The following is a 25,898-nucleotide window of genomic DNA, read 5'->3' on the forward strand; positions in this document are numbered from 1 at the left end:
AGGAATTTGATTTTATATATGCTTTGAAATGAAAAAAATGGCATAAAACCAGTAACATTTTTAAACATCTACAGTGCTAGGGATCACTGATGTATGAGGGCAATGATTCCTCCAAAATAAAAGTAATCATTCAAAATTTGAAAAGCATTCATGGGTTTTATAGGACATGTTTTTTTTTTTTTAATTTACTGTCAAGTTAATTTAAGCACTGATAGGCTTTAGATTGTAATTGATGCTTCTATTTTTAAAATTTCCAAGCAAATAGGTTACTTAAAAAATTTTTGGACTACTTTGTTTGAAAAATAAAAAAAAAAAAAGAAATTAATAGCAGGAGGTTTATGTACTTATAGCCCAGGACACTGCAGTTCTTGGAAATAGAGGTCTCATCAGCAGATACTATATAGTCTGAATTTTCCATTGTAAAGAGAATCATGTTGTTACTCTATAGCTTTTAACTTTGTTTGCATGGCCATATTCACTGTTCTACTTAGTATTGGGTCATGGCATAGGTACATTTGAATTAGAAAACATCCATTCCTTTGAGTTTTAGTTGTTATTTGTCAAAATTTAGAATTTCTTTTGTGAAGGATTATTACTTATTTTTGTTTGGGTCAAAATATTTTTCTATTAAGTTATTAGAAATTTAGGATTCATTTCAGACCTCTCAAATAATGAGTGAATACTTGCACATATGTTAATTTCATCTTCACATTCTTCAAGGTAGATATTTTGTCCCTAGTTATATAGATATGGATTTGGAGGCTCAGAGTTAAGTAACTTCTCAAGTTCACAGATCTAGTAAATTAAAGGTCTGAGATTTAAATCACTGCTCTAATCTATCCCACCATTCCACAGCTTTCCTACTTTCCTTCTGGAATTAGATTCTGTTAAGAATAGGATCAGTCTCCCAATTCTAGGCATATGTATCCTAATAAAGATTTACTTTTAAAGAAATCTAAATAGGCAATAAATTGGCCATGGTAATTATAGAAAATTTTCAGAGGACTCTTAGTCAATTTGAGGGAAACTGTGAAGGGCTGATAATATGAGAAGGAGTCTATGACAAAAAAATATAGAATTCTTCCTCATAACAAATGCCAGAGGCTTAGGAAAACTAGAAGTTCAGTAGTTTGATAGGTATGCAGGTAGTGGTTATGAATCTTTTAGTATGAGAGACAGTGGCTAGTCATACTTATCTTTTATAATGATGACTGAAACAATTCTGTGCAATGATTCATGGAAACAATTGGATTCTCATGTTCTCATATTTATGATAATATATTACCAGCAAATGCAGGCAAGAATTTAAAGTGAATAGCTATAAGGAAGGGAGGAAGGGGTGGGTGAGGGGAAGAGAAATAACACTTCAGTTGTTCGTGAAAGTGGACCATTTGATATATATGAAAAATGTAAAAATTTCTGTTGGTGGTAAAAACCTCTTTTTCAGCTTTTACAGGCAGTTACAATTTATAAAAATTCATGACCTATGGATAAAACTTTTCTATTTCTTTCCCCTAGGAGTCAGTGAACATGTAATATTAGGTGATAGTAAGATTTTAAGAGGCTATCTAAATTACTCCTACCTTTTCTGAAATTACCCTAGACCATTCAATGCTAAGTGCAAGTAAAGTTCCTCATCTTCTTTTTCCCTCAAAGCAATCCTAACACCTTTTTTAAACTAGGTATATAAGTAGAAGGAACATCATTTGAAACAATGTCCATTGTGACTAGTGTGTCTGAGGTGACTTCTCTGATCAGAGTTGGTCCATCCCATACTTTTCTAGGTCATGAAATGAATGGGCCATGGCATTCTTGTTTCAGTTCACTTTTGTTCACGTAGGATATAGTTAAATATTGATTATCTAGGCTAACCAGGAAAAGCAATGAGAAAAAGCACAGTAACACTCAACAAACATTTGCTAGAAAATTTACTGAATGAAAAATACATATTTCCTCATCCAATTTTGCTGTCAGAGTGGCTAGAATAAATCAGTGGATTGGTATGGGATTACCTGCTTTAATTTGTTGTAGTCCTCTGCCTCTTCTCTGCTTCTGTGTTCTCTCTCTCTCTCTCTCTCTCTCTCTCTCTCTCTCTCTCTCTCTCTCTCTCTCTTCTCTATCTCTCCATCTTTCCCCATCTACTGTTTTTTTCATTTGTTTTTTATTGTGAGAATACTGTACAGAGGAGGGGTTACAGTTACCCCATCTACTGTTTATCCCTAACTGTTACCTATAATACTTCCAAATCTAGAAATAGAGAGGAAGAATTCCTTTTTTTGTCCTATATTTATTTATTTCTTCCAATGCTGGGAATTGAACTTAGAACCTTGGGTTTGCTAGGCAAGCATTATATTCAGCTACATCCTCAGACCTGGAAGGAAAGTTTGTAGAAAACTAATCCTTTGATTAAGATTAGATTAGATGATTATACAACTATATATATATATATATATATATATATACATACAATAATTGTATAATATATAATTACATAATATATACAATAATTGAATTAATCATGCAATATAAAATAATTTATATTTTCAAAGGTTGTAAGGCATAATCATTGATGTTGAATGAATGTTAATAAAAACCTATTTTAAAAGAATATTCCCTAAAGGAAATTACAAAAAAGATGGATCACATTATATGGAATAAATCCCAGTTGGTTTTCGTGATAAGATGGTGAAAGATAGCAAGAAGTGATGAGGTAAAGGCTTGAAGGTAATAGTAAGTGAAGTTTGAATAGGTGTCAGTATACTTACAGTAGAAGGTGAACATGTTTACTACTAGAACATACATTTAGAAAGATTGGTTAGATCTAGATGGAGGATCCTGAATGCCAAGGTCAGAAATATGATCTTCATGTGTCTGTGCTAGTCACTGACTTATTTGCTTAAGAGAGTAGCTTGTTTAAGAGTTTGAAGGGGGTGACACTTAAATGAGATAGTTATTTTATTTCATTATAGGACTTTAGGTGTGTGGTATAATAAAGCCCTGGACTAAGGTGATTATGAAAAGGTAAGAAAGATGAACCTAAGAAGCAGTATTAATGTGGAGTTAATGGCATTTAGTGATAGGCTGGCAATGAGGAACAAGAATAAAAAAGCCATGGAGATAATATTTATATTCTGAAAATTAAATTTTTGGGTCTGAATGAATGAGACATTGAATATAATGATGAACTCATTGTTCCTTTGTTGGATACGAGTCTCCAGAAAATGTCTTAGTGTAACTACCTCACTGTCATTTGAGGGCCACTGTATAGCAGGGAGATGAAAGAGCTCAGTGTTGGAAATTAGATAAAATCATTGTATGATTTAGATGTTAACTAATGAGTTATATGATAAAAAGAGTATATAGAATAATGTTTAGGCAGACAGCACTAACATGTTATTTCTATGATCATCTATTTACTTTTTTACTTTAATTTAAAAAATAAACTAGTTGCCTCATTTCTGCTTCTCTATTTGTCCATTCCTCTTTCCTCTGTTCAGTGTTATTGTCTGTCTATAATGTGTGGTACATTGTGCTGGTGCCAAGGATCCAGTAATGAACAAAACAGGCATGATTTCTATCTTCATGGGTTATACTGAATAAACATAAAAACAAATCAGATCGACTAGGCACTAGTGACTCACACTTGTAATTCTAGCTACTCAGGAGGCTAAGATCCAGAGGATCATGTTTTGAAGACATCCTGAGCAGAAAAATCCATGAGACTCCAACTTCAACATATCCAGCACAAAGATAGGCTAGTGGTGTGCCTCAGGTGGTAGAATGCCAGCTGACTAGGTAATCTCAGCAACTGAGAGGTCCTAAAATTCAACTCATGGTACCCTGTGTCAGCAAAAAACAAAAGTCAGACCAAGTGTTTCAAGATTTTCTTCTAAACCTGTCTCTTAATGATGTGAAATTTGTGGGTCTCAAATCATAGTAAAACTTGCAATTAGAGATAAGACTTCCTCTTATTACTTCCCATCTTTATTTTCATTCTCATTTAGCCAGTCTATTTAATGTATTCTCTGTCTGTCTGTCTGTCTGTCTCTGTATACACTCATTTATCTTTTTATAATAAAATTGAGGAACAGAGAAAGAAGAATGAAAAGCAAGACTGTGTCTAGTTCACATTTACCTAGGTTAAAACATCATTTCAATTACTGAGATAACAGATTGCCAATGTCTGCATTTTTATTTATAGATTCAAGCTCAAGGAATCTTATGATGCTTTTTTTTCCTATACTGTACTTTCACCTTGGTGCCTTGGTACCTTGGTGCAGTTCACCCTTGCCTCTGCCAAACTATTCCACTTGGGGGCTAAATGATGATATTTAGAACAGATATGCAATGTAAAAATGGAGCAGGACATTATTGATGAAAGAAAATACTCTTCTAACTGTATTTTGAGAATGGGACTTTTTGCCATAGAGGCAGGAATGACATAAATTTGAGTGTTTTAAACTTTGAGTTAAGTAGATATAAAATATAATCACATTTTTCCTTCCTTCCTTCCTTCCTTCCTTCCTTCCTTCCTTCCTTCCTTCCTTCCTTCCTTCCTTCCTTCCTTCCTTCCTTCCTTCCTTTCTTCTTCCTTCCTTCTTTCTTTTTGTTGGTCATGGGGCCTGAACTCTAGGCCTGGGTGCTGTCCCTGAGCTCTTCAGCTCAAGGCTAGTGCTCTACCACATGAGCCACGGCACCACTTCCAGTTTTTTTCTGCTCATATGGTGCTGAGGAATTGAACCCAGGTCCTCATGCATGCAAGACTAGCGTTCTACCACTGAATCATCTTCCCAGCTCCAAATCACATTTCTAATATATCTTTGAAACATGAAGTTTGTTTGGAACATCATGATATTAATGCTATTCATTTTTATTTTCACCTTAGGCATCGTTATACTGTAGAGAACTATGTAAAGTTTCAGTGATTTGATATATTTTTTTATATTTTGTATTTTTATTTATTGTAAAGGTGATGAACAGGCGAGTTACATTTACAAAAATAAGGTAATGAGTACATTTCTTTTTAAACACTGTTACCCCTCCTCATTTTTCCTGCTTACCAATCCCCACTCTCCACTTCCACCTAGATTGTAAAGTTCATTACCAATGTAGTGTCTTGTGAGTATCATTGCTGCATTAGTTCATCCTTTGTCTTGCTTTTCTGTGATTCTCTTTCCCTTCCATTCATCAGATAAGCTTATATATAAGACAAAGGATACAGAAAAATAAAACAGAAAGAAAAAAATAGAAATAACTGCATACAGGACATAAGAACCTCTTGTTTCCAATTCTTGGAGTTCATTTTGATATGCTTTTTTTAAATTTAGCGATTGGGCTATTGTGATCCCCTGCTAAGAATATGATAAACATAGTCTAGTTATTACAAATGAGGCACAACATGAAAGCTATATTTCTTTGTGCCTGCCTTTCTTTGCTTAATATATTTTTTTCCGGGTCTTTCCATTACCTTATGAATGGGGCAATGACATTCTTTCTGATGGAAGCATAGAACCCCATTGTGTATATATACCACATCTTCATGATCTGTTCATCTACTGAGGGGCATCTGAATTGATTAGCTATGATAAATAATGCTACAGTGAACATGGTTGTGCTGGTATCTTTAGTGTGGCCTTGTTTGTGGTCATTTGGGTAAATGCCCAAAAGTGGGGATTGATGAGCCATAGGGGAGCTCTATTTTTAGTGTTTTGAAGAATCTCCATACTACTTTCCAGAAGTTTTGAGTGTATATTTGTATATCCTATATTTATTAATTTTTCTAAACTTGAATAGAGATGAAAAATTAGTTTTGTGAGGTGAATTTCAATCTGCATGAGAAAAAGCCAAATTATAAGGTGAGAATAAAGCATACATTTTATTTTTTTAATTAATAAGTTTTTTTTTAATTGTGAAAATACCATACAGAGGGGTTACTATTACATGAGCAAGGTAATGAGTACATTTCTTTTCTTTTTTTGTTTTTTTGTCGGTTGTGGGGCTTGAACTCTGGGCCTGAGAGTTGTCCCTCAGCTCTTTAGCTCCAGGCTAGTGCTCTACCACTTGAGCTAAGGTGCCGCTTCTGGTTTTCTGGTGGTTTATTGGAGATAAGAGTCTCATGGACTTTCCTGCCTGGGGTGGCTTTGAACCGTGATCCTCATATCTCAGTCTTCTGAGGAGCTATGATTACAGGCGTGAACCACCAGTGCCTGGCATGAGTACATATTTTTTTTTTTATCAAGCATTGTTGCCTCCTCCTTTGTTTCCCCTTATCATCCCTGCCCTCCCATTTCCCTTCCCCACCCTCTACACCCCCCACCTCCGCCAAGTTGTAAAGTTCGTTTTTCAGCATAACGTCTTGTACATCTCATTGTTGCAATGGTTGCACCTGTATCCTTATTTAAACAATTCGTTGTTTCCCTTCCCCTCCACAAATTATACCAACATCAAATACAGTGAAAGCAGGGGTTATACCTTGGGGGGAGGGACATACAAAGAAATCATCTTATAAATATGCATAAATTGGGCTGGGAAGGTGGCTCAGTGGTAGCGCGCTTGCCTTGCATGCATGAGGCCGTGGGTTCGATTCCTCAGCACCACATAAGCAAAAAGAAAAAAGCCAGAAGTGGCGCTGTGGCTCAAGTGGTAGAGCGCTAGCCTTGAGCTGAAGAGCTGAGGGACAGCACCCAGGCCCAGAGTTCAGGCCCCACGACCGGACCCCTCCCCCCAAAAATATGCATAAATTTTATTCTTGTAAGGAAAAATCAGAATAAAAACTGTAATTTTTTCTTAGCATATGTAATTATACAAAGGTGTTTCATTGTAAAATATGAAATGTTCCATATTCAGAAATGCATGAATATAATATGCATTGGTCAAATTTACCCCTTCCCCTGCTTTTTATTATGGCCCTCTTCCCTACTATTTTAGTTTTTATTCATTTATTACAAATTTTAAGAGGTTGATAATTCTATTTGCAAATGTAAATATAAAGTTCTTTCATCATAGTCACCCTTAGCTTTTCCTTTTTTTTCAAACAGTCCTCTTACCTTCATGTCCTTTTTTTAGGCCTAAATTTGACACAAGAGAAAACATTTTGTGTGTATGTGCCAGTCTTGGGACTTGAATTCAGAGCCTGAACCTTGTTCCCTGTGCTCAAGGCTATGCTCTACCACTTGAGCCACAGCTCAACATCTGGAAAAGTCTTAAGGACTTTTCTCCGTAGGCCAGCTTCAAACTTCCATTCTCAGATCTCAGCCTCCTGAATAACTAAGATTACAGATGTGAACCATATGCCATCAGCTAGAAAACATGATTTTGTCTGTTTTATTTTGCCTAACATGTATCCTTGTCAGTATTTGTTTTTTCCTGAAAGAGGTGAGATGGAATGTGGTTAAAGACATTGAACATTTTATGTAGTTATTTTAAATTTGTACTTTTTTGCGAACCATTTCTTTAGCTCATTTGCCCATTTATTGTTTGGATTATTTATTCCTTTGGTGTTTAGTTTTTTAGCTCTTTATATATTCTAGATATTGGTCTTTGTTGAATTACTGGAAAAGGTTTTCTCCCATTTTGGGGCTATCATTTCATTCTGATGTTTACTTTGCTGTGCAGTTTTTTTTTTTTTAATTGATGCAATCCCATTTGTCAATTCTTGCTCTTATTTGCTGGGGAATTGGAATCTTATTCAGAAAATTGTTGCCTATATCTATTTTTAGTGCTGAGGACTATGTCTATATTTTCATGTGTTTTGTTAATGTTTTTCCATAGTAGTTTCAAAGTTTTCAGTCTATGTTAAAGTTTTCAAATTGTTTATTTGTGAGATTTAGTTTCAGTCTTTTACATTTGGATATCCAGTTTTCTCAGAGCTACTTGTTGAAGTGTTTTATGGAAGCTCAATTGGCTATAGCTGTGTGTTTATTTATGTGTCTTCTTCTTTGGCCTATATGCTTGTTTCTGTGCCAGTACTGTTCTGTTTTTGTTACTATGGCTCTATAGCATATTTCGAAGAAAAGTATTATAACTGCTCTAGCATTGCTCTTTTTGCTTAGGATTGATTTGTGTATTTTGGGATCTTTCATAGTTTCATGTAAATTTTAAATTGATAGGTAAATTCTATGAAGAATAACACTGCAATTTTTAGACTCTATAGATTGCTTTTAGTAGTAGAGTATAATTATATTCACAGTTTTAAGTATAGGAACATATCATCCACAAATAGTGGTAATTTGACTTCTTCCTTTTCTATTTGTATCACTTTATTTCTTTCTTTTGCCTTATTGCTATAACACATTGTATTGAATAAGAATGATGAATGACAAGAGGACACTTTTTTTTTTGGTTGGTCATGGGGCTTGAACTCTGGGCCTGGGCTCTATCCCTCAGCTCTTCAGCTCAAGGCTAGTGCTCTACCACTTGAGCCACAGCACCACTTCCAGCTTTTTCTGCTTGTGTGGTGCTGAGGAATTGAACCCAGGGCCTCATGCATGCAAGGCAAGTCACCTTCCCAGCCCCTAGAGTACACTTTTGTCTGTGCCTTTAAAAATATTTCCCCATTGGCTATAGGTTTATTGTATATAACATTTATATTTGTTTGCTTGTTTTTGTGTGGGTAGTAGGAGTTGAACTCAGGTTCCCATGCTCTCACCTGGTTTTTTAGCTCACAGCTAGTGCTCTGCCACTTGAGCCATGCCTCTAGTTCATTTGTTTGCTGATTAATCAGAGATAAGAGTTTCACTGATTTGTCTGTCCTAGCTAGCTTTAAACCTTGATTATCAGCTCTCAGCCTCCTGAGTAACTAAATTTATAGGTTGAGATACCAGTGCTCATCTGTAGCTTTACTTATTTTTTTATTTTTATTTTTGCCTGTCCTGGGGCTTGAACTCAGAGCCTATCTCTGAGCTTCTTTTGCTCAAGGCTAGCACTCTACCACTTGAGCCATAGCACCACTTCTGGCTTTTTTTGTTTATGTGGTACTGAGGACTCCAACCCAGGGATTCATGCATACGAGGCAAGCACTCTACCACTGAGCACATTCCCAGCCCTCAACTATAGCCTTTATTATGTTGAAGTATGCTCTTTCTATTCCTGCTTGTCCAGGAGTTTTATCATAAGAGGATTCTGAATTTTGCATCTATTGAAAAGATCATGTGACTCTCTTCTCATTATTCTGCTTATGTTCTGTGTTTTATTAATTTACATATGTTGAACCATCCTTGAATCCCTAGAATGAAATCAATTTGATCAAGACAAGAAGATGTATGATCTTCTTAATGTGTTATTTGATTTGGGTTGCAAGTATTTTATTGAAAAATTTTGTGTGTATGTTAATCAAGACAAAAGCTTTTAAGTTGATTCTACTTGTCCTTCTCAATCGTTAGAAAGTTTCTAGGTTAGAAGATAATGTCAGGAAGTGAGATTTTTTTTTAAATAATGGACATACTGTTGTATATACTTGGTGTTAAGCGTCTACATTGCAGTGATATAATTCATACACATTTACACTGTCTCTGAAAGTTGTAGTGCTCTTATTGATATTTGTATTCATTTTTCATGAGTCTTTCTTGTTGTTTTTCATTGTTATTTGATATAAGACCAATAACTCTTGTTGTTAAATAACATAAAGATTGTATCACAGCAGTCAGGATTAAAATGCAGCCCTTTTTGGGGAAGCCAGATAGATGTGTTTACTCTGTAGAGAGATTTGGATTTGATTTTTTGTTTTCTTCATGGTAATTATGTTTGCACTTTGCTGATCACTAGTTGTGCATTATTACAATGGAAGGTGACAATTTGATTGTCTTCAATTGGAGAAACAAGTAATTTTATATTCACTGAGCTGTCAGGTAACACTAACTCACAGTACTAAGAGCTCCTGGCAATGTGGCTTGGCACCTATATTTAACTGCTTTGATGCTTGTGTAACCTCTGCTGAATCAGAAATACTTTGCCTGCTGGAAATGGTTTTCAGAGTTGTACAATGAGGTTTTCATTAAGTAGACAAACTAAAAATGAACTGCAAAGCCATGGTTGTTTCCTCCTCCCCTATCCCTTTTTGTTTCCTCCTCTTCTACTGCTTCTTTTCCTCTTCTTGTCCTTCTGTGAAAGTAACCTGAAATGTATCCCTCATTTCATTACATGGAAGTGGGAATTTCTGGGAAGCTTTATTAGGCTACGGAAACCTTCAGAGATTAGCTTCTTTACATAGTTCTGTTAGGCGTTGCCATGTAAAAACTTTTATATTTTGAAACAATCGCTATAATCTCACTTTTTATTTTTCTGGACAAATAAAGGATGAAAATAGAGCAAGAATAGAAACAAATAAAATGATAGCTTCTATGCTTTCGGAGTTGTTCTGGATTACGACTTTTGTTCATAATTGGGCTAGTTGTCCTATTCTTGTCCTTCCATATTAGTAGACTGGTTTTAGGTTAAGAAATACATGTCTGGTATTCACTGTGAAAATTGTAGTTCTAATTTGTTCTGAAGAGGAGATTCAAAGAGAACATCTGATATGAGTTTGTCTGTTTTTGAATGAAATAAGACAACCATGTACTGCCAATTATATTTCCTTATGTTTGATTTGTTCATGATTAGGTAAAAAAATGTTTTCTTGTTTTATAAAAAGACAAACAGAACATATAAAAATGTATTATATTATTATTGTGGACCGTTTTCTTGCACTCAAGCCACATAGACCTTTCAGTTGAATTGTAAAGCCTACTGAGTTTGATTAAAATCCACTGTTTATATTTATAGCAGTCATTATTTTGTTTTGATCTTAAGTCACTGATTTTATTCATATAATGTAGCCATTAGCTTTCCAAAGTAGAAATTCTAATAAGCTACTAGTAGATATACTCTGAGAAAACTCAATATTATTTCTGTCAAGCAAAACATATAAAGGTTAAATGAAGTCAAGTTGTTTTGATCTCAGGAAGAAACTGGATCCACAGGGACAAATGTAATAATTATAGGTTTTCCATAGGCAGTCAGTCAGCAGGCCAGGCCTTAGTGTGGTTGCTTGTTTCTTCCAGCAGATACTAACCAATTAGACAGAGGTGGTTCATGGTGTAACATTATCAGGAGAAACAATTCATGAGTCAAAGCATTCCAAGACATATGAGCTCTAGTCCAAAGAACAGTCTTAAGCTATATAAAGTGACAGCAATATTGTCAGCTAAATATAAACTCTAGAAACACAAACTTTGATGACTTGAGAGGAATCTGTTCCAGGTAGTTCCTGTTTGGTAAGAACCTCAGAGGGCCTTTGAGACAATTTTGGTGCTTTGGTGTGAAAAATTAAAAGCCTAGGTAAAGTCAAAGCCCATTAATTTAAGTCCTTTCTTAGACATACTTCAAAGCCTTCAAGTGTATTTCATTTGCCTTATTTCTATTGATTTGACAGCTAACTGAAATTAGTGAATTTACTTCTAACAGATATTGTCTCTGGTTCATTGTATCAATTCTGAAAGAGCTGCTATAAACTCTAGGAGCGAGATAAGTTTTTAACTTTCCAAGGAGTTCTGAAAGTGGTTATCTTCTTTGTCCCTGAATTTTCTAAATTTTCTCAACAAACAGAAGAGAAAGGAAAGCCTAGTAAAAGCCTAGTGACTTTTGGAGGTGGCATGAAGAAGAGGACAGGGTAATGCAGCATCAAATAGAAAAGAACCACTAACAACCCTTAGGCTTTCTCAGAATGAAGCAGAGAAAGTTTTAAGAGGAATATCTTCATCTCACTGTCTAGAATTAGTGTTCTCCTTATAGTTTCTCCCCAAATCCCTTAACGTGGGAATTAGAAGTACAGGAAAAGAGTTTTAAAATCATTCTTTGCCCTAGGCTGGGTGGACTGGCATTCTTTGTAAGAGTTCCTGGGTATTGTGCATTTTGGCAGTTGAACATATCTGTTACTCATGCTCCTTAAAATGAGAGCCACTGTGTTATATTTTTGGAAAATTAGTTGTTTATTTCTCAGAATCAGATCAAGTGCAGCATTAAACTAAGAATGAATTACTGAACTGAAATAAATTTACCTTGTTAGCCTGAGGCCAGGCTGCAAAAATAAATGTGAATATTGGCCTGAACATTGAATTTCTCTATAAGTAAACCCATGATTAAAATGTTGCTTTATGTTAAATATAAGACTCTTTTGAATAAATGTAGCACACCTGAAAAGCTAATGCCATTTGATAGTAGTTATAAAAGTGGTGAAAATATTTTTAAAAATTAGTTAACAATATTGCTTCAGGAAACTCACTTTCTCTTTTGTACAATCGCAAATTGAGAGATAGATTCTTTGTGAATGAAAGTAGAATTTTATCTGACTATGATTTATTAGAAAGTTTAAGGGTATTTAAATATAGTCATAACTCACTGGTGCTGGTGGGTTGCACTTGCAATTCTAGCTACTCAGGAGGCTGAGATCTGAGAATTGCAGTTTGAAGCCAGACCGGGCAGCAAAGACCATGAGACTCATTGCCAACTACTACCAGAAAGCTGCAAGTGAAGCTGTGACTCTTGTAGAAGAGTGCAAGTCTTCAGCACAAAAGCATAGGAAGAATACCCAGGCCTTCAGTTCAAGCTGAAGAACAGACACAGACAAAAAAGGCATACAAATAACTCCTCTAAAAAAACAGTGGCATTACATCAAAAAGGGTCTAAATTACAGAGTTATATGACATAAGGAACTTAATGTATAGAACCAAATTTTTTTAATTTCTTGTTTAAAAACAGAATATTGTCTAAATTAATTTGTAATGATCTCATGATCTAAGCATTCAGATTTTATACTGGGGGTAGGAGTAGAATGATTATTACTTTTCAGAAGAATTTATACTTCTTGGAGAACATTATTAGTTTGCAAGTACTTATCTCCAACAAGTTCACTTAAAAAAGGTCCTAAATCCAAAGTTCTTCCCAATGTTCTGGCATCTTGGGAGTCACTTGGTCTGTTGGGCAGAGACAATTCAAATTTGGTGAGCACATAAAAGAACTTTAGTTTTATGTGTCCTAAAGATGTTTAATTCTCTTTGGTGGTTTTACTTGGTAATAGCTATGCCCCAGAAAACCATTTTGTTTAACCAATGTGATAAGTTGACAATGTAGTTTTTCTCTCTGATTATAATGTACTCTGTGTAGTCAATACACTGGTACCATGTGAGTGTAATTTCCTCTTTTATTTTATCTCCAATGCACTGTATTATAAATAAACAGTTAAAAAAAACACCAAACAAATCTGTTGCATCTCCTTTTAAGATTGTACCACTGTAGACACTTGTTCTAGTAAAGTAGAATTGGGCGCATTTGATTGCATTTAAATTTTTCATGCTTCAGCAGTTTGGCTGGGAGCACAGTAAAGAAAAATCCCATGAGCGAGGATAGTTTAGAATAATAGAACTTGATTTTGTGTATTATAGCGGCAACATTTGCGCTGCTTTAGTTAGGGTTGTGTCAGCACTTCCATTATAAACCCCTGTTTTCAGGGGGTATAACTAGGAAGATTTTTTTAATACAAATTAAAAAAAAACAATTCATTTGAATGATTTTAAGTTATAATAGTGCAAAAATAAAACAAAGTAAGTCATATAGAAATTGACCGTTTTCATAAAGATTTTAATTTTCTTTTCCTTATTAGTTGTATATGGCACCAGCTAGGGTAGGGTGCTACTCTACTATATTGGGAGGAGATGAAGATTTTTGTAATAAAAAATCACTGATATAAGGATTAAAAATAAGTATGAACAATCCATGTTGTGTTTAAAAACATTAATTCATAAGCTATATTTGAGCTTCTAAAACCTCATAAACTGTATGAGTTTCTAAAGGAAAATAACTATGGTGAAGTGGTTATAGTAAAGAAAAATGTTTGTTCAGGTTCTAATTCAATGCATCTAATAAAATATTTTAAAAATGATAGCTTAAGAAAGGGAATACATGATAATACCACCACTAAATTGAATAATTATATGACATAATTGTGTAAAACACCTAGTAAAGTCAAATCTGATAGTAAATTTAAGATTTAATTAATAAACTGTGTAAAATTTTATACATTTTTTTATCTTAAAGAACCTCCCCACCTAGAACAAAATAACAACAAAGATAACAATAAAAAGAGTTTTAAAAAGCCAAATAACAATTTTATCTACAGGAATTCTCAAAGTTTTATTTATTAAAAGAATAAAAATAAATCATTTTCCTCCTTGAATAACATATTTAAGAAATGTGATGAAATGAACAAATGAAATCAAATATGTTCAATATAGAAAGGTATTCTTGGAATGAGACATTCGTTTCTTTGCTAGAGTGAGGAATTTCAAAGTTGAATGTATTTTCCTTAGTTGCTAGCCATTGTTTTCTACCTCCCTCATGGTCCATTTCCCTAATGATAGTGTGAACTGAAGATGACGATCAGACTACTGCTTTTTGTCTTTTTTTTTTTTTTTTTTTGGCAGCCTATCTTCTATTTGCAACCTTGACACACATTTGTATTTGTAGATGCAAAATAAAAGTCAAACTGTGTGATGCTATAAATAAGTAGCTTTCCTGAATGGTCACTGGAGGAATCACCAGAAGACTGTTGATGAAGTAGAGGTGAAGCCTTTCCTCACTAATTGTATTCAGCGTGTAATTTCTAAACTTCCCTCTGAATTTTGATTTTCAATTAACACTCCCCATTTGAAGATAATTTTCTATTTAATGTAATTGCAGGAAATAATTTATTGGCTGATTAAGACTGAGGACCCAGCCTTCCTTAAGAAAACACTCTAACAAACCAGCCTTTAAACTCAACTCATAGCTTTGGACAGATTTAGTCTATTTTTACAGCTGCACGGTTGTGTTTAATTAGGATTGTGCACTATTGTTCACTGGCACAGTTTCTAGTTGAATTTATGTTTAAGAGACTGTTTTCATTTTGGGTTTTGTGTCATGATTAATTTATACTAAAGCAACAATCACAGTTACTGCTATTGGTAAGGGACAATTCACTTTATAATAAGAGGATATTTGTAGAGGGGAGCTAAAGTCACTCTGAATTTTGGATCATGACTTTCAATTTTATTTAGCTGTTTTAAAAAGAAGCAGTAAATTAATTCTTTTGCTTTAAAAATATGAGTGATTACATAACTGGTAAGTATCCATTATCTGAACTATGAAAACACTGTTATTTTTAGATAGGTCTTGGTAAACTTACAAAAGTTATAATTTGCCTGATTTTACTATAGTATTGATGGGGCTGGTAAAGTAAGCTCTGTAATGATTTTTGTATACTAAGAAGCATCATTTGGTAATCATTTTTTCATGTATGTGTGCACTTGTCATTTAAGTACTAATAGATAGTGCTCATAAATGCATTTGTATGATTTTTTAAAAAATATAACACACTTTAAACATTCAGTTCTTTTCTTCTCAAAGAAAATATAGGCACTCTTCTGCAGTCTCTTTCCTCATCTTATTTTTTACTATCAATTCTAATAGATGAAATTTTTATTATTTGTAGAATGATTATTATAAGTAGGTATCAGCATTTTAATATGTTTCAAAGCACTTCAAAAGCTTGTAATACTTTTATTTAGAACTATGCATAATTAGATAAGCTGATCTTATATTAATTTTTTTCACTGTAGGATACTAAATCTGAGCCCCCTCATTAATTGTGAGAAATTTAGCATTAGCTGTTAAATCCTATGTGAAACATGGGCTGCTACATAAAAACTACTGTTTAAATTGGAATTAACTTAATTATTTTTCTTTGCACTTGATATTTCCTTCACTGCAATATTCATGAAAGCATGTGACAGATTTGTAAATTTAACTGTTAATCTCAGATTTCTAGACCCTTTAATCAGTATTTATTTGTCTGTGGAAACAGTACTAGCAAGTTAATGATTTGCTAATTTGAAAAATGCTCATGTGGTTTTCTATGTTAACTGATTTGTGCATTAAAAAATAGTATGAAATCAATTAATGTTAAAGAGCAATTAAGGTAGAGGATTTATTCCTTTTATTACACAGCAATTTTAGAGCTAGAGACTCAATAAATGAAAAACAATATAAAGTTTTAGAAAAAATGGTTTCTTTTGTTAAGGTATAACTTTTAGAGGTTTTATTACTTACCATTTTGCTAAGAAATTCATCTTGATAAAGTGATATTCCAAAAGTTTCAAAATTCTGTTAAATAATCTTGATTTTCTGATTGCATATAACAGCACAGAATGAAGACCATGTCATACAGAGTATAATAGATGTTTATTTGTAGATTATATAAATGAATGTTCAATGTTGTTTTGGAAGCTTTTTAAATATGTTTCAAAATGACACTGTTAGTCCTGTCATTCATAATGCAAGGTATAAAGTAATAAGTAAGTATGAGATTTGCTTAAGAGTTTCATTGTAGATTATTTACTCTAATTATATTTTTGAACATATATTTATTTTGTTACTATATAAACCATAGGAGAAAGTTGGATAGTTTTGCTTGCTACAAAAACGGACTCATTAGATAGTTCATTCATTTCATTGCTAATCATCAGCCTAATTACTTTGTATATAGGGCAGGGTGTGGGTGGGTGGGTCGTGGTGCCTGAACTCTGGGCCTGGGTACTGTCCCTCAGCTCTTCAGCTTAAGGCTAGTGCTCTACCACTTGAGCCACAGCACCACTTCCAGCTTTATGTGGTGCTGAAGAATCAAACCCAGGGCCTCATGAATGCAAGGCAAGCACTCTAACACTGAGCTACCTTCCCAGCCAATTTACTTTCAAAAAGCTTATACTCCAGTTGGGAAAACTAGGAGGAAAGATGTACACATATGTTGTACATGATGAAAATTTACTATTAAAAATTTTATTTTTTGATTTGGATAAGACAATTACTGGGAAAACATTTTCTAAGTTGAAAAAAGCAAAGAGGGAAAGTAGAATAGATAAGCCAAGAATTTAAAGTGGCTCACTACTGATTTAGAATATCTCTAAGTTCTGAGAATTTCTTTTTTCTTTTTTTTCCCCCCTCTGAATGAATTAAATGCAAGGCATAGCTTATCTTTTGATGTTGATTTCCCCTTTTTAATGCTTGGGGTTTTCTTCCTTCTGCAGAAGAATGTCTTCCAAGCAAGCCACCTCTCCATTTGCCTGTGCAGCTGATGGAGAGGAAACAATGACCCAGGATTTGACCTCAAGGGAAAAAGAAGAAGGCAGTGATCAACATGTGGCCTCCCATCTGCCTCTGCACCCCATAATGCACAACAAACCTCACTCTGAGGAGCTCTCAACACTTGTCAATACCGTTCAACAAGATGCTGACTGGGACAGTGTTCTGTCATCTCAGCAAAGAATGGTGAGCTTTTACAATATGCTTGTGGCTACTAAGTTTGTTAGTATGTCCTAGTAATAAATAGACATTTTAGGGCAAGTTCAAAATTAATGGTATCAGAGTTATTTGTGTTCAAGTAATAAAACAGCCATGGGGAATATAATTACTATAAAACTTGGAAGCTAGGCACTGGTAGATCCCTTCTGTAATCAGGAGGCTGAGACCCGAGGATCAGGGTTCCAAGCTGGCCCAGGCAAGAAAGTCTGTGAGACTCCTATTTCCATTTAATCAGCAGAAAAGGCAATGAAACTCTTTATCTCCATAAAAAAGCTGAAAGTGGAGATATGGCACAAGTGGTAGGGTGCTAGCCCTGAGCAAAAGAAGCTCAGGGACAGGGCCCAGATCCTGAGTTCAAGCCCCACATGACTGGAACAAAACAACAAAATATGGAAACTGGTTTGTTTCTATGTCCACTGCTAGGTCCACTTGACCAAAAATACTTTATTTAATTATCTGTCTATGTATCTATCTATGTATCTATGTACTATGTATCTATGTATGTATGTATATATGTATGTATGTATCTCTCTCTCTGTCTTTTTTGTATGGGAGAGAGTTGGTTTCTTAGTCTCTGAATCCTTAAATAAAATGAGATGAACTTGATACTATCACAAAATAGGTATGATGAAACAGTGATTCTATATTCATATTGAAAAATTCAGTCAAGAAAATGTATAAATGGATAACTATCACAATTTCCTTATTTCAATAAGTAAATGCTAGTATTTATAATTTGTGAATATAATAAAACTTTTCTCATGTTCCTATATAGTAATTGTAAAAGGACATCAATGCTCCTGAGTATCACAGAGTCAGACTGCAGGACTTTGCTCTAAAGCAGAAATAACACATCAAATAAATACAGAGTGTTAGCCAGTTCTCTTGTGTTAAATTCTGTCTTTTAATCATCAAAATACAAAGCATAATGATGTTAATTTTCTAGTTTCAAGCAAAATACTTTTATTTTTAGCACTAAGAAGAAACTAAAATCCTTAATATTTTTATTTTTTATTTTGCATCAATACTGGGAATTTGACACTTGTATTATTCAAACCTGGTGCACTATCACTTGAGCCACAGCTCCACTTTCAGCTTTCATTGGTTAACTGGAGATGAGTGTCACATGGGCTTTTCTATCTTAGCTGGCTTCAAATCACCATTCTCATATCTTTGCTGCAAGCAAAATTTTGGGTCTTGGCAATTGCTAAGTTTCTTTTGTCTCTAGTTTTTGTTATCTAAAATTTCATCAGAATGTGTATATTAAAAATGTATAGGCTAGGCACTGGTGGCTCATGCCTGTAATTCTAGCTACTCAAGAGGCTGAGACCTGAGATTGTGGTTCAAAGGCTGTAAGACTTTTATCTCCAAATTAACCTTCAATTAACCTTTTATTTCCAATTAACTTGAAGTGGAGCTGTGGCTCAAAGTGGTAGAGTACTATCCTAGAGCCTAAAAGCTCAGGGACAGAGCCTATTCCCTGAGTTCAAGTTCCACAGCCAACAAAAAAATTTTGCTTATTAGTTAGACATAGGTGGTTCATGCCAATAATCACAGCTACCCAGGAAGAGGAGGTCTGAGGATCATGGCTCAAAGCTAGCCCAGTCAGGAAAGTCTGTAAGACGCTTATCTAAAATCAACCAGCAAAATGCCAGAAGTAGAGCTTGTGGCTAGCCTTGAGCAAAAAAATCTCAGGGACAATGTCCAGGTTCTGAATTCAAGCACTAGAAGCAACCCACACATAAAATTATATTAAATTTTCTATTAATTATATTAGATAATGATATATAATAGTATACATAGTTTAAAGTTATAAATACATTTTGTATTAGTGTGCAAAAATGATACTACTAGAAATGTCTCAAATTTTTATTGTTTTGTTTTTGTGACAGTACAGGGTCTTGACCTCTGAGGCAAAGGTGCTGTATCTGGATTTTTATGCTCAAGACTGACATTCTACCACTTGAGCCATTGCTCCATTTACAGCTTTTTTTGCTGGCTAATTGGAAATAAGAGTCTTATGGACTTTCTTTGCCTGGGCTTGCTTTAAACCATGATCCTCAGATCTCAGCCTCCCAAGTAGCTAGGATTATAGGCGTGAGCCACTGGTGCCTGGTTTTTCATTCTCTTTTATACCAAACTTTTCCTTCTCCTGGAGCCTTTGCGTATCCTAAGTGTCAGGAAGCTAAAATATGTTGCCTTAACTCCCACTTCATAGTACTTCCCAGCTGTGAACTCACATGGTATAATAAAAGGATTTAACAAATGGGAAATAGCAGCTGCATTTGGACATTTCTCTTATATCCTCTTTTCACTAGATTCAATGATGTGTAACAACTGTAAATCAGACCTGTAATGACATACAGCAAGTATAAGTCACTTTCCAATTTTTCTTTATTGGAAAAATATAGAAAAATTGTAGGTTGCCAGGCCAACTTAAAAGCCTACACATTGTGTGTGTGTGTGTGTGTGTGTGTGTGTGTGTGCGTGCACACACATGTGTGTGTATTTGAATGGGAAGACTGTGATTGGCTAATAAATGTATAACTCATTAAATAAGAAATATAAGTTGGGCAACAGTGGCTCTTTCCTGTAATCCTAGCTACTCAGTAGGTTCAGATCTGAATATTGCAGTTCAAAGCTGGGGCAGAAAGTTTCAGGAGACTCATATTTCCAATTAAATTGCCAAATGTCAAAAGTGGAGCTATGATTCAAGTGTTAGCTCACTAGCCCTGAGGAAAAAAGCTCTGTAACAGTGTCCAGGCTCTGAGTTCAAGTCACAGGACTGGCCCCCCCAAAAATCCTAAAAACCAACCAACCAAATTCCAAATAACTAGTAAGTCTAAAAAGTGTTTATGAAGTGTCCTGAAACTTGTAGATCCTACCAGTGGATCACATTTTAATACATAAAATGATTTTGGAGAAATAAAATTTAAAAACAATTCTAAAAACAACAAAGAACTTGCTAGCACCTATTCATTTTTTACTGTTATGTAGTTCCTGTGATGGGCATCATTTTTGGAACAGAAACAGCCCCAAGAGTTTCCTATTTCTTGGGTTCAGGAAGGGTTTTAACCTTGAAATATCACAACCAGAGAGGAGATTTTCTGTAAGGAAAGGTAAAGAGAGTGCAAAGAAGTTCTGCTAATCCCCACTTCCTGATTAGGAATGAAATCTGATTATTGGTAGGTGGAACTCCAACAAGATAAGACAACATAGTTTTAAACAACCACATAAAAAAGAAGTTGTCACAGGAGAATAGACATTTTAGAAATAGAAGTCCAAAGACTAGTGTTCTACAAACATTTGTAGACTCTGATTATAAGTATAATTATGTATAGTATGAACAACAGAATGTTTAATTTTAAATTTACTGTGTAATATTAATTGCTGACCTGTATGTGGTTGCTAAATGTTCCTGTACATAAGATTTTACTCACTTTCTCTATGTATAAGCATTGTTGTTTTCATCATGGCATCAGCAGATCAATAACTTTTTTTGCAGAGCATTAACAAAATATGGTTCTGCTCTCATTAGGATTGCCTTATGAGGTAGGAATAAATTTACACAATATTTCCATGAAATATTGTATAGTGCATTATTCTTTTTAATGTTATAGCTATGGGGGAACATTTCTATAGTAATGCTTAGTGGCTAGTATATAATATTATAAATAATGATTTTCTGCTAGTTTCAAGTGTAGGAAGGACAGGTAAGCCTATGGATTGTGAGCAAACCTGTAAAATTTCTATAGCTTTCTTGGTCAAAATGATATATGACATCCTGCATTTATGTTTTCCCCCCTCTACAGCATAATTTAAAGAGGTATTGTTACCATAACTAGTTACTTATTAAAAAGTCCCTACAAAGATACAAGTAAAAGAATTTGTGAAAAACAAATAATCATTGTTCTCATGGAATTTAAATAAGAGACATAGACAATTTCTGACAGTGATAACTGCTATGAAAAATTAGATAATATGGCAGAGAATGACCAAACAGAAAGTCGTTTTTAAAAATATTCTGGTGGTACTGAACTCAGTGCTGCAGGCTCTAAAGGTTGTCAGGCCCTTTATCATTTAAGCCATGCAACCCTCCCAAAACCGAGGTCTGTTTGAAGAGGAAGCATTATGGCTGAAATTGGAATAATAGGAAGCCAACTGTGTAACAATTTGTGGGAAGACACACAACCACAGTGTATAATAAGTACATTTTTTTTCATATTACTGTTTGAACTCAACGCCTTTTTGCTCATTAGACAGGCACTGTATCACTTACGTTAAACCCCAATCCCTTCTGCTTTGGTTACTGTTTGCATAGACAGACCAATCTTAGAGCAATACATGCTCGTGCCACCACTCTTGCCAAGGTCTTTAGATTGCTCTATTGGAATAACAGAAAACAACAGAGTGCTGTAGTGGAAGAAAATGAGATGAGATGAAATCAAGGAGGCAGGCAGAAGACATGTTATGAAGTCTTAGATTTATTTTATTTATTTATTTATTTTTGTCGGTCGTGGGGCTTGAACTCTGGGCCTCCTGGGCGCTGTCCCTGCCCTCTTCAGCCCAAGGCAAGCACTCCACCTCTTGAGCCACAATGCCACTTCTGGCTTTCCAGTGGTTTATTGAAGATCAGAGTCTCACAGACTTTTCTGCCTGGGATGGCTTTGAACCACGATCCTCAGATCTCAGCCTCTTGAGTAACTAGGATTACAGGTGTGAGCCTGTAAGATATTTGACTATTTCAAGTTCCAGTGGAAACCAATGGAAGATTTTAAGCAAGGGTGTAACATAGTTATGCTTAGGCATTAAAAGACCTCATTGCCTGTTGTGTACAGAATGGGAAATAAGTCCGAAGCAGAGAACCTGCCAGGAAACCATGGCCATAATGCTAGTTTGGTGATAAGTAAAAGAGTAAATAGAGAGGTTATTTACTGAAGAGTTTACAGAGTTGTGAAAGAAGACAAAATTCACACAGTCTAGAGAGAATAGTTCAAGTAATATACATGTAGGCAGGAACTTAAGAATGATCAAGAGATAAAGTTGGTAAGATCAAGGAGAGGGGGTAGCAAAGGAATAGACAGAGACCTTGCTGAATGATAGCCCTGGGCAAGAGTCAGAAGTTTTAAGAGAAACAATGGTTTGTAGGTGGCTTCTGGAGTAGGCTATAGAGATAATGGGTGAAACTCAGGCAGTCCTGGTCTTGAAATGTACAATGTGACAGTAAGGTAGAATCTTATATACATATGCATGTATATACTTATATCAAAGTATATTTATCTTTTTCAAAATAGTGCTTTATACAGCTAGCTTTAAATCCTTGTATAGTTGAGTAGAAAAAAATCATAGTAGACTCAACCTAGAATATCTGAACTCTTTATTTTATTAAAAATATTTTATCATCTTTGAGTAGTTGTACAAAGGAGTTCCCACTTAAAGCAGTTTATGAATACAGTCCATCTTGATTGATATCACCCCTTTGAACTATAAATTCTCCTGGATGAATTTCATCTCCTATAAAAGTTTTAAAATAATTTCCCACTACAAGATATCAATAATGTCCTTTGTTGTAGTTGAAAGAAAAAAATAATAATAGCCATACTGGGATGTTTAATAAATAACTATCTGAACATTGCTTGCTTACTTGTAAACAATGTTTACTCTTTGCCTGTCTTTCTTGCTTCCAGTCCAATGAAGTTGCTAATCAGCTTTGGAGAGTGTTTTATGTAATTCATTTGGGGTCATAAAATTTCTGGTGTGGACTTTGTAACCATTTCTGGGAATGGAGTTGTTATCATTGTGTGATAACACAGTCCAGGAATTTTTAGTGAAGATTTACTCTGCAGTCGTGCTTTTATATTGTGACAGATTTTTGAAAGATGTCTCACCTTGTTACTTTCTGAAAGATTTAAAAATTTAAATTGTTTCCAGTTTTTTGTGTGCAACATTTAACCATTAACAAAGTAATGATATCAGATTCTAGACACTACTCACATGAAATTAATTTCCTTTTATTGAGACTACAATTTAGAAAGTATAGCAATGTCCACTAGTTCACCTGGTAGTTTGCAACCAATTTATGGTGGTAATGTTTAAATAAAATTTATATACATCTTTTGTGGTATTTGTTGATCTATGATGCACTTGGGGAAAAAAAATCACAAACCAGCAAGACTTAGAAATTTCTTCTTTAGAAATTTAGTTATGACCTTACTTCTAGTTTTCAGATTTGGAAGTGCATTCAGTTTTGGTTCTGTTGAAATGTGTGTCTGTTAACACATGACTATATTTATCTTTGACTACTACTCACTGAACAGCATTATCTAGGAAGTTTGGTGGAAGAATTCCCATTTTTCAATAAATTCAAAGTATACTAGCTCCTGATTCAACTATCTACAAAATGTTATGAGAGAAATTTATTTACAACTTGAATTAAAAATGAAAACAAATTTTATCACATGGAATTTGGCAAAACTTGATATGGGTAATAAATATAGAAAATTAGCATTGTCTAGTGTTTTAGATGTTAATAATCGTTATAATTTTCATGCTAAAAAGGAGAGAAAAGCATTTGCCTGAATCTGGATTGTTTATATTAAAAAGAAATTACTGGGATATTTCTTGGAAATAATCTTGATTTTGGGCATAGGAACCCTTTGGTCCTTAATGATATGATACATGTTTACATGGATACTTTTTGGAAACGTTTTCCTTCTTATCTAGGATATTATCAAAATATTTATCAAAAGTAGGAACATTTACATGCTCTGGAATAGTTTCCTTTTTTCCTTCTTAGTTCTGAGGGAATCAGGTATGCATGTTAATTAATATACTCTATCATTAACATGTGATTATGTGGGCTGCAGATTGAGCACCTGCCAAAATATAATACTTCTTTGCTACATCTGTATAGACTTGAGTTTCTTTTGTATTTTGGTTGTTCAAGTAAAATTTGACCCTATGATCTTTTTCTTTTTCTCCTAGTTCAATAAAATTGCCTCAAGAGAATGACTTTGAAGAGAAGGGAGATGCTATGTTTATTTTTATTTTAATCTTTTAGGTTGCATAAGATCCAGTGCCTTTCATTTGCAGAGCACTGACTATAACATGAATCTACTAATGAACTCCATCACTGACATTCTCTGACAATTTATAGCATTCCTATATGTGCATAAGGATTATTTTTCTTGGGATTCAGCCAACATTTCTTTAATTTTCTTTAGTTTTATGTGATACTCTTAAGCTTAAATATTGTGTTTTTCTCTCTCTTTCTTTCTCTTTTTCTCTTTCTTCCTTTCTCTCAATTCCTTCCTCCCTCTTTGCTTCCTTCTGTCCTCTCTCCTTCTTCTCTCTCCCTTCTTTCTTCTCTCTCCCTTCTTTCTTTTCCTTCCTTCCTTCCTTCCTTCCTTCCTTCCTTCCTTCCTTCCTTCCTTCCTTCCTTCCTTCCTTCCCTCCCTCCCTCCCTCTCTCTCTTTTCTTTCTTTCTTCTTTCTTTCTTTCTTTCTTTCTTTCTTTCTTCCTTTCTTTCTTTCTTTCTTTCTTTCTTTCTTTCTTTCTTTCTTTCTTTCTTTCTTTCTTTTCTTTCTTTCTTTTCTTTCTTTTCTTTCTTTCTTTCTCTTTCTTTTCTTTCTTTTCTCTCTTTTCTTCCTTCTTTCTCTCTCTCTCTTTCTCTTGCTTACTTGCTTTCTGCCCTTTTGCAGAGCTGAGGACCAAATTTCAGGGCCTTGCACTTGGTAGGCACTAAGCTAAATCACTAATCCTTTTTGTTTCTATTCCTTTTACCTGTATGCTGCTAGTATGCGTTTCCTAAGCTCTTATGGTTTGACTTTCCTAGTCTACTATCCAAAGGATAGTTTGTGGTCTATAGCATTTCTAGATACAAGAGAAGTTGCTTTATGATAATTATTTAAGTTAAAACTTAAAAACTAATAGAAAATCTAATATAATCTAGTCTAGCATGAACAGTTAATTAAGACTATTCTCAGGTTTTATTTTTTTTTATGGATTAACATGTTACTTGCTTATAGAAGACTTTAGATTTTTTGAGTAAGACCTTTGTCAAAGTTACTCAGTGGAAGCTGGTTTTTGTGCACCAATATTTTTAGATTAAACCGGAATTCTATAAGCATATTTTCTGTCTACAGGTCCTTTTGATTTATGCATACTTTCTGTTTTCATTTTTTGATTTACTTTTTTGTTATAGAGATAATGTACAAAGGCATTACAATAACATGAATTAGGCAATGAGTGTGTTTCCTTTCTTACAGTGTCTTCTGTTCCCTTATTCTCTCCCAATCCCTCCTTTGCATCTCCACCCATGAGTTTCATAGTTCACTTTCAACAGTATCCAGTGCACTGTACTGCTGCATTTTTTTACCCTTATCCCCTCAAATTCTGTGCTCCCCACCCTCCCAAAGATATACATGTGAATATACCATACATAAGGTAAAGGAGACAGAATTTATGTATACTTTCTTGTACAGAATTCCTCATGCAGTTCCTTCTGGTTTGACTTTGGGTACATTTCTTTTTTA

At 34.4% G+C, this 25,898-nt stretch overlaps 1 protein-coding gene across 29 annotated transcripts in view; it reads left to right on the plus strand.

Moving 5' to 3' along the window:
• Sox6 (SRY-box transcription factor 6) overlaps nucleotides 1-25,898 on the plus strand; it is a 605,718-nt gene that overhangs the window by 255,613 nt on the left and 324,207 nt on the right. For all 29 annotated transcript variants that reach the window (XM_070032825.1, XM_070032840.1, XM_070032826.1 and 26 more), the window contains one exon: nucleotides 17,091-17,331. In XM_070032825.1, the coding sequence (XP_069888926.1) occupies nucleotides 17,095-17,331 (237 nt within the window). In that variant the 5' untranslated portion in view covers nucleotides 17,091-17,094. The remainder of the gene's footprint in view (nucleotides 1-17,090; nucleotides 17,332-25,898) is intronic.

Source organism: Dipodomys merriami, unplaced genomic scaffold (assembly GCF_024711535.1).
Source record: "Dipodomys merriami isolate MVZ:Mamm:240054 unplaced genomic scaffold, mDipMer1.0.p SCAF_21, whole genome shotgun sequence".
Taxonomy (NCBI): Eukaryota; Metazoa; Chordata; class Mammalia; order Rodentia; family Heteromyidae; genus Dipodomys; species Dipodomys merriami.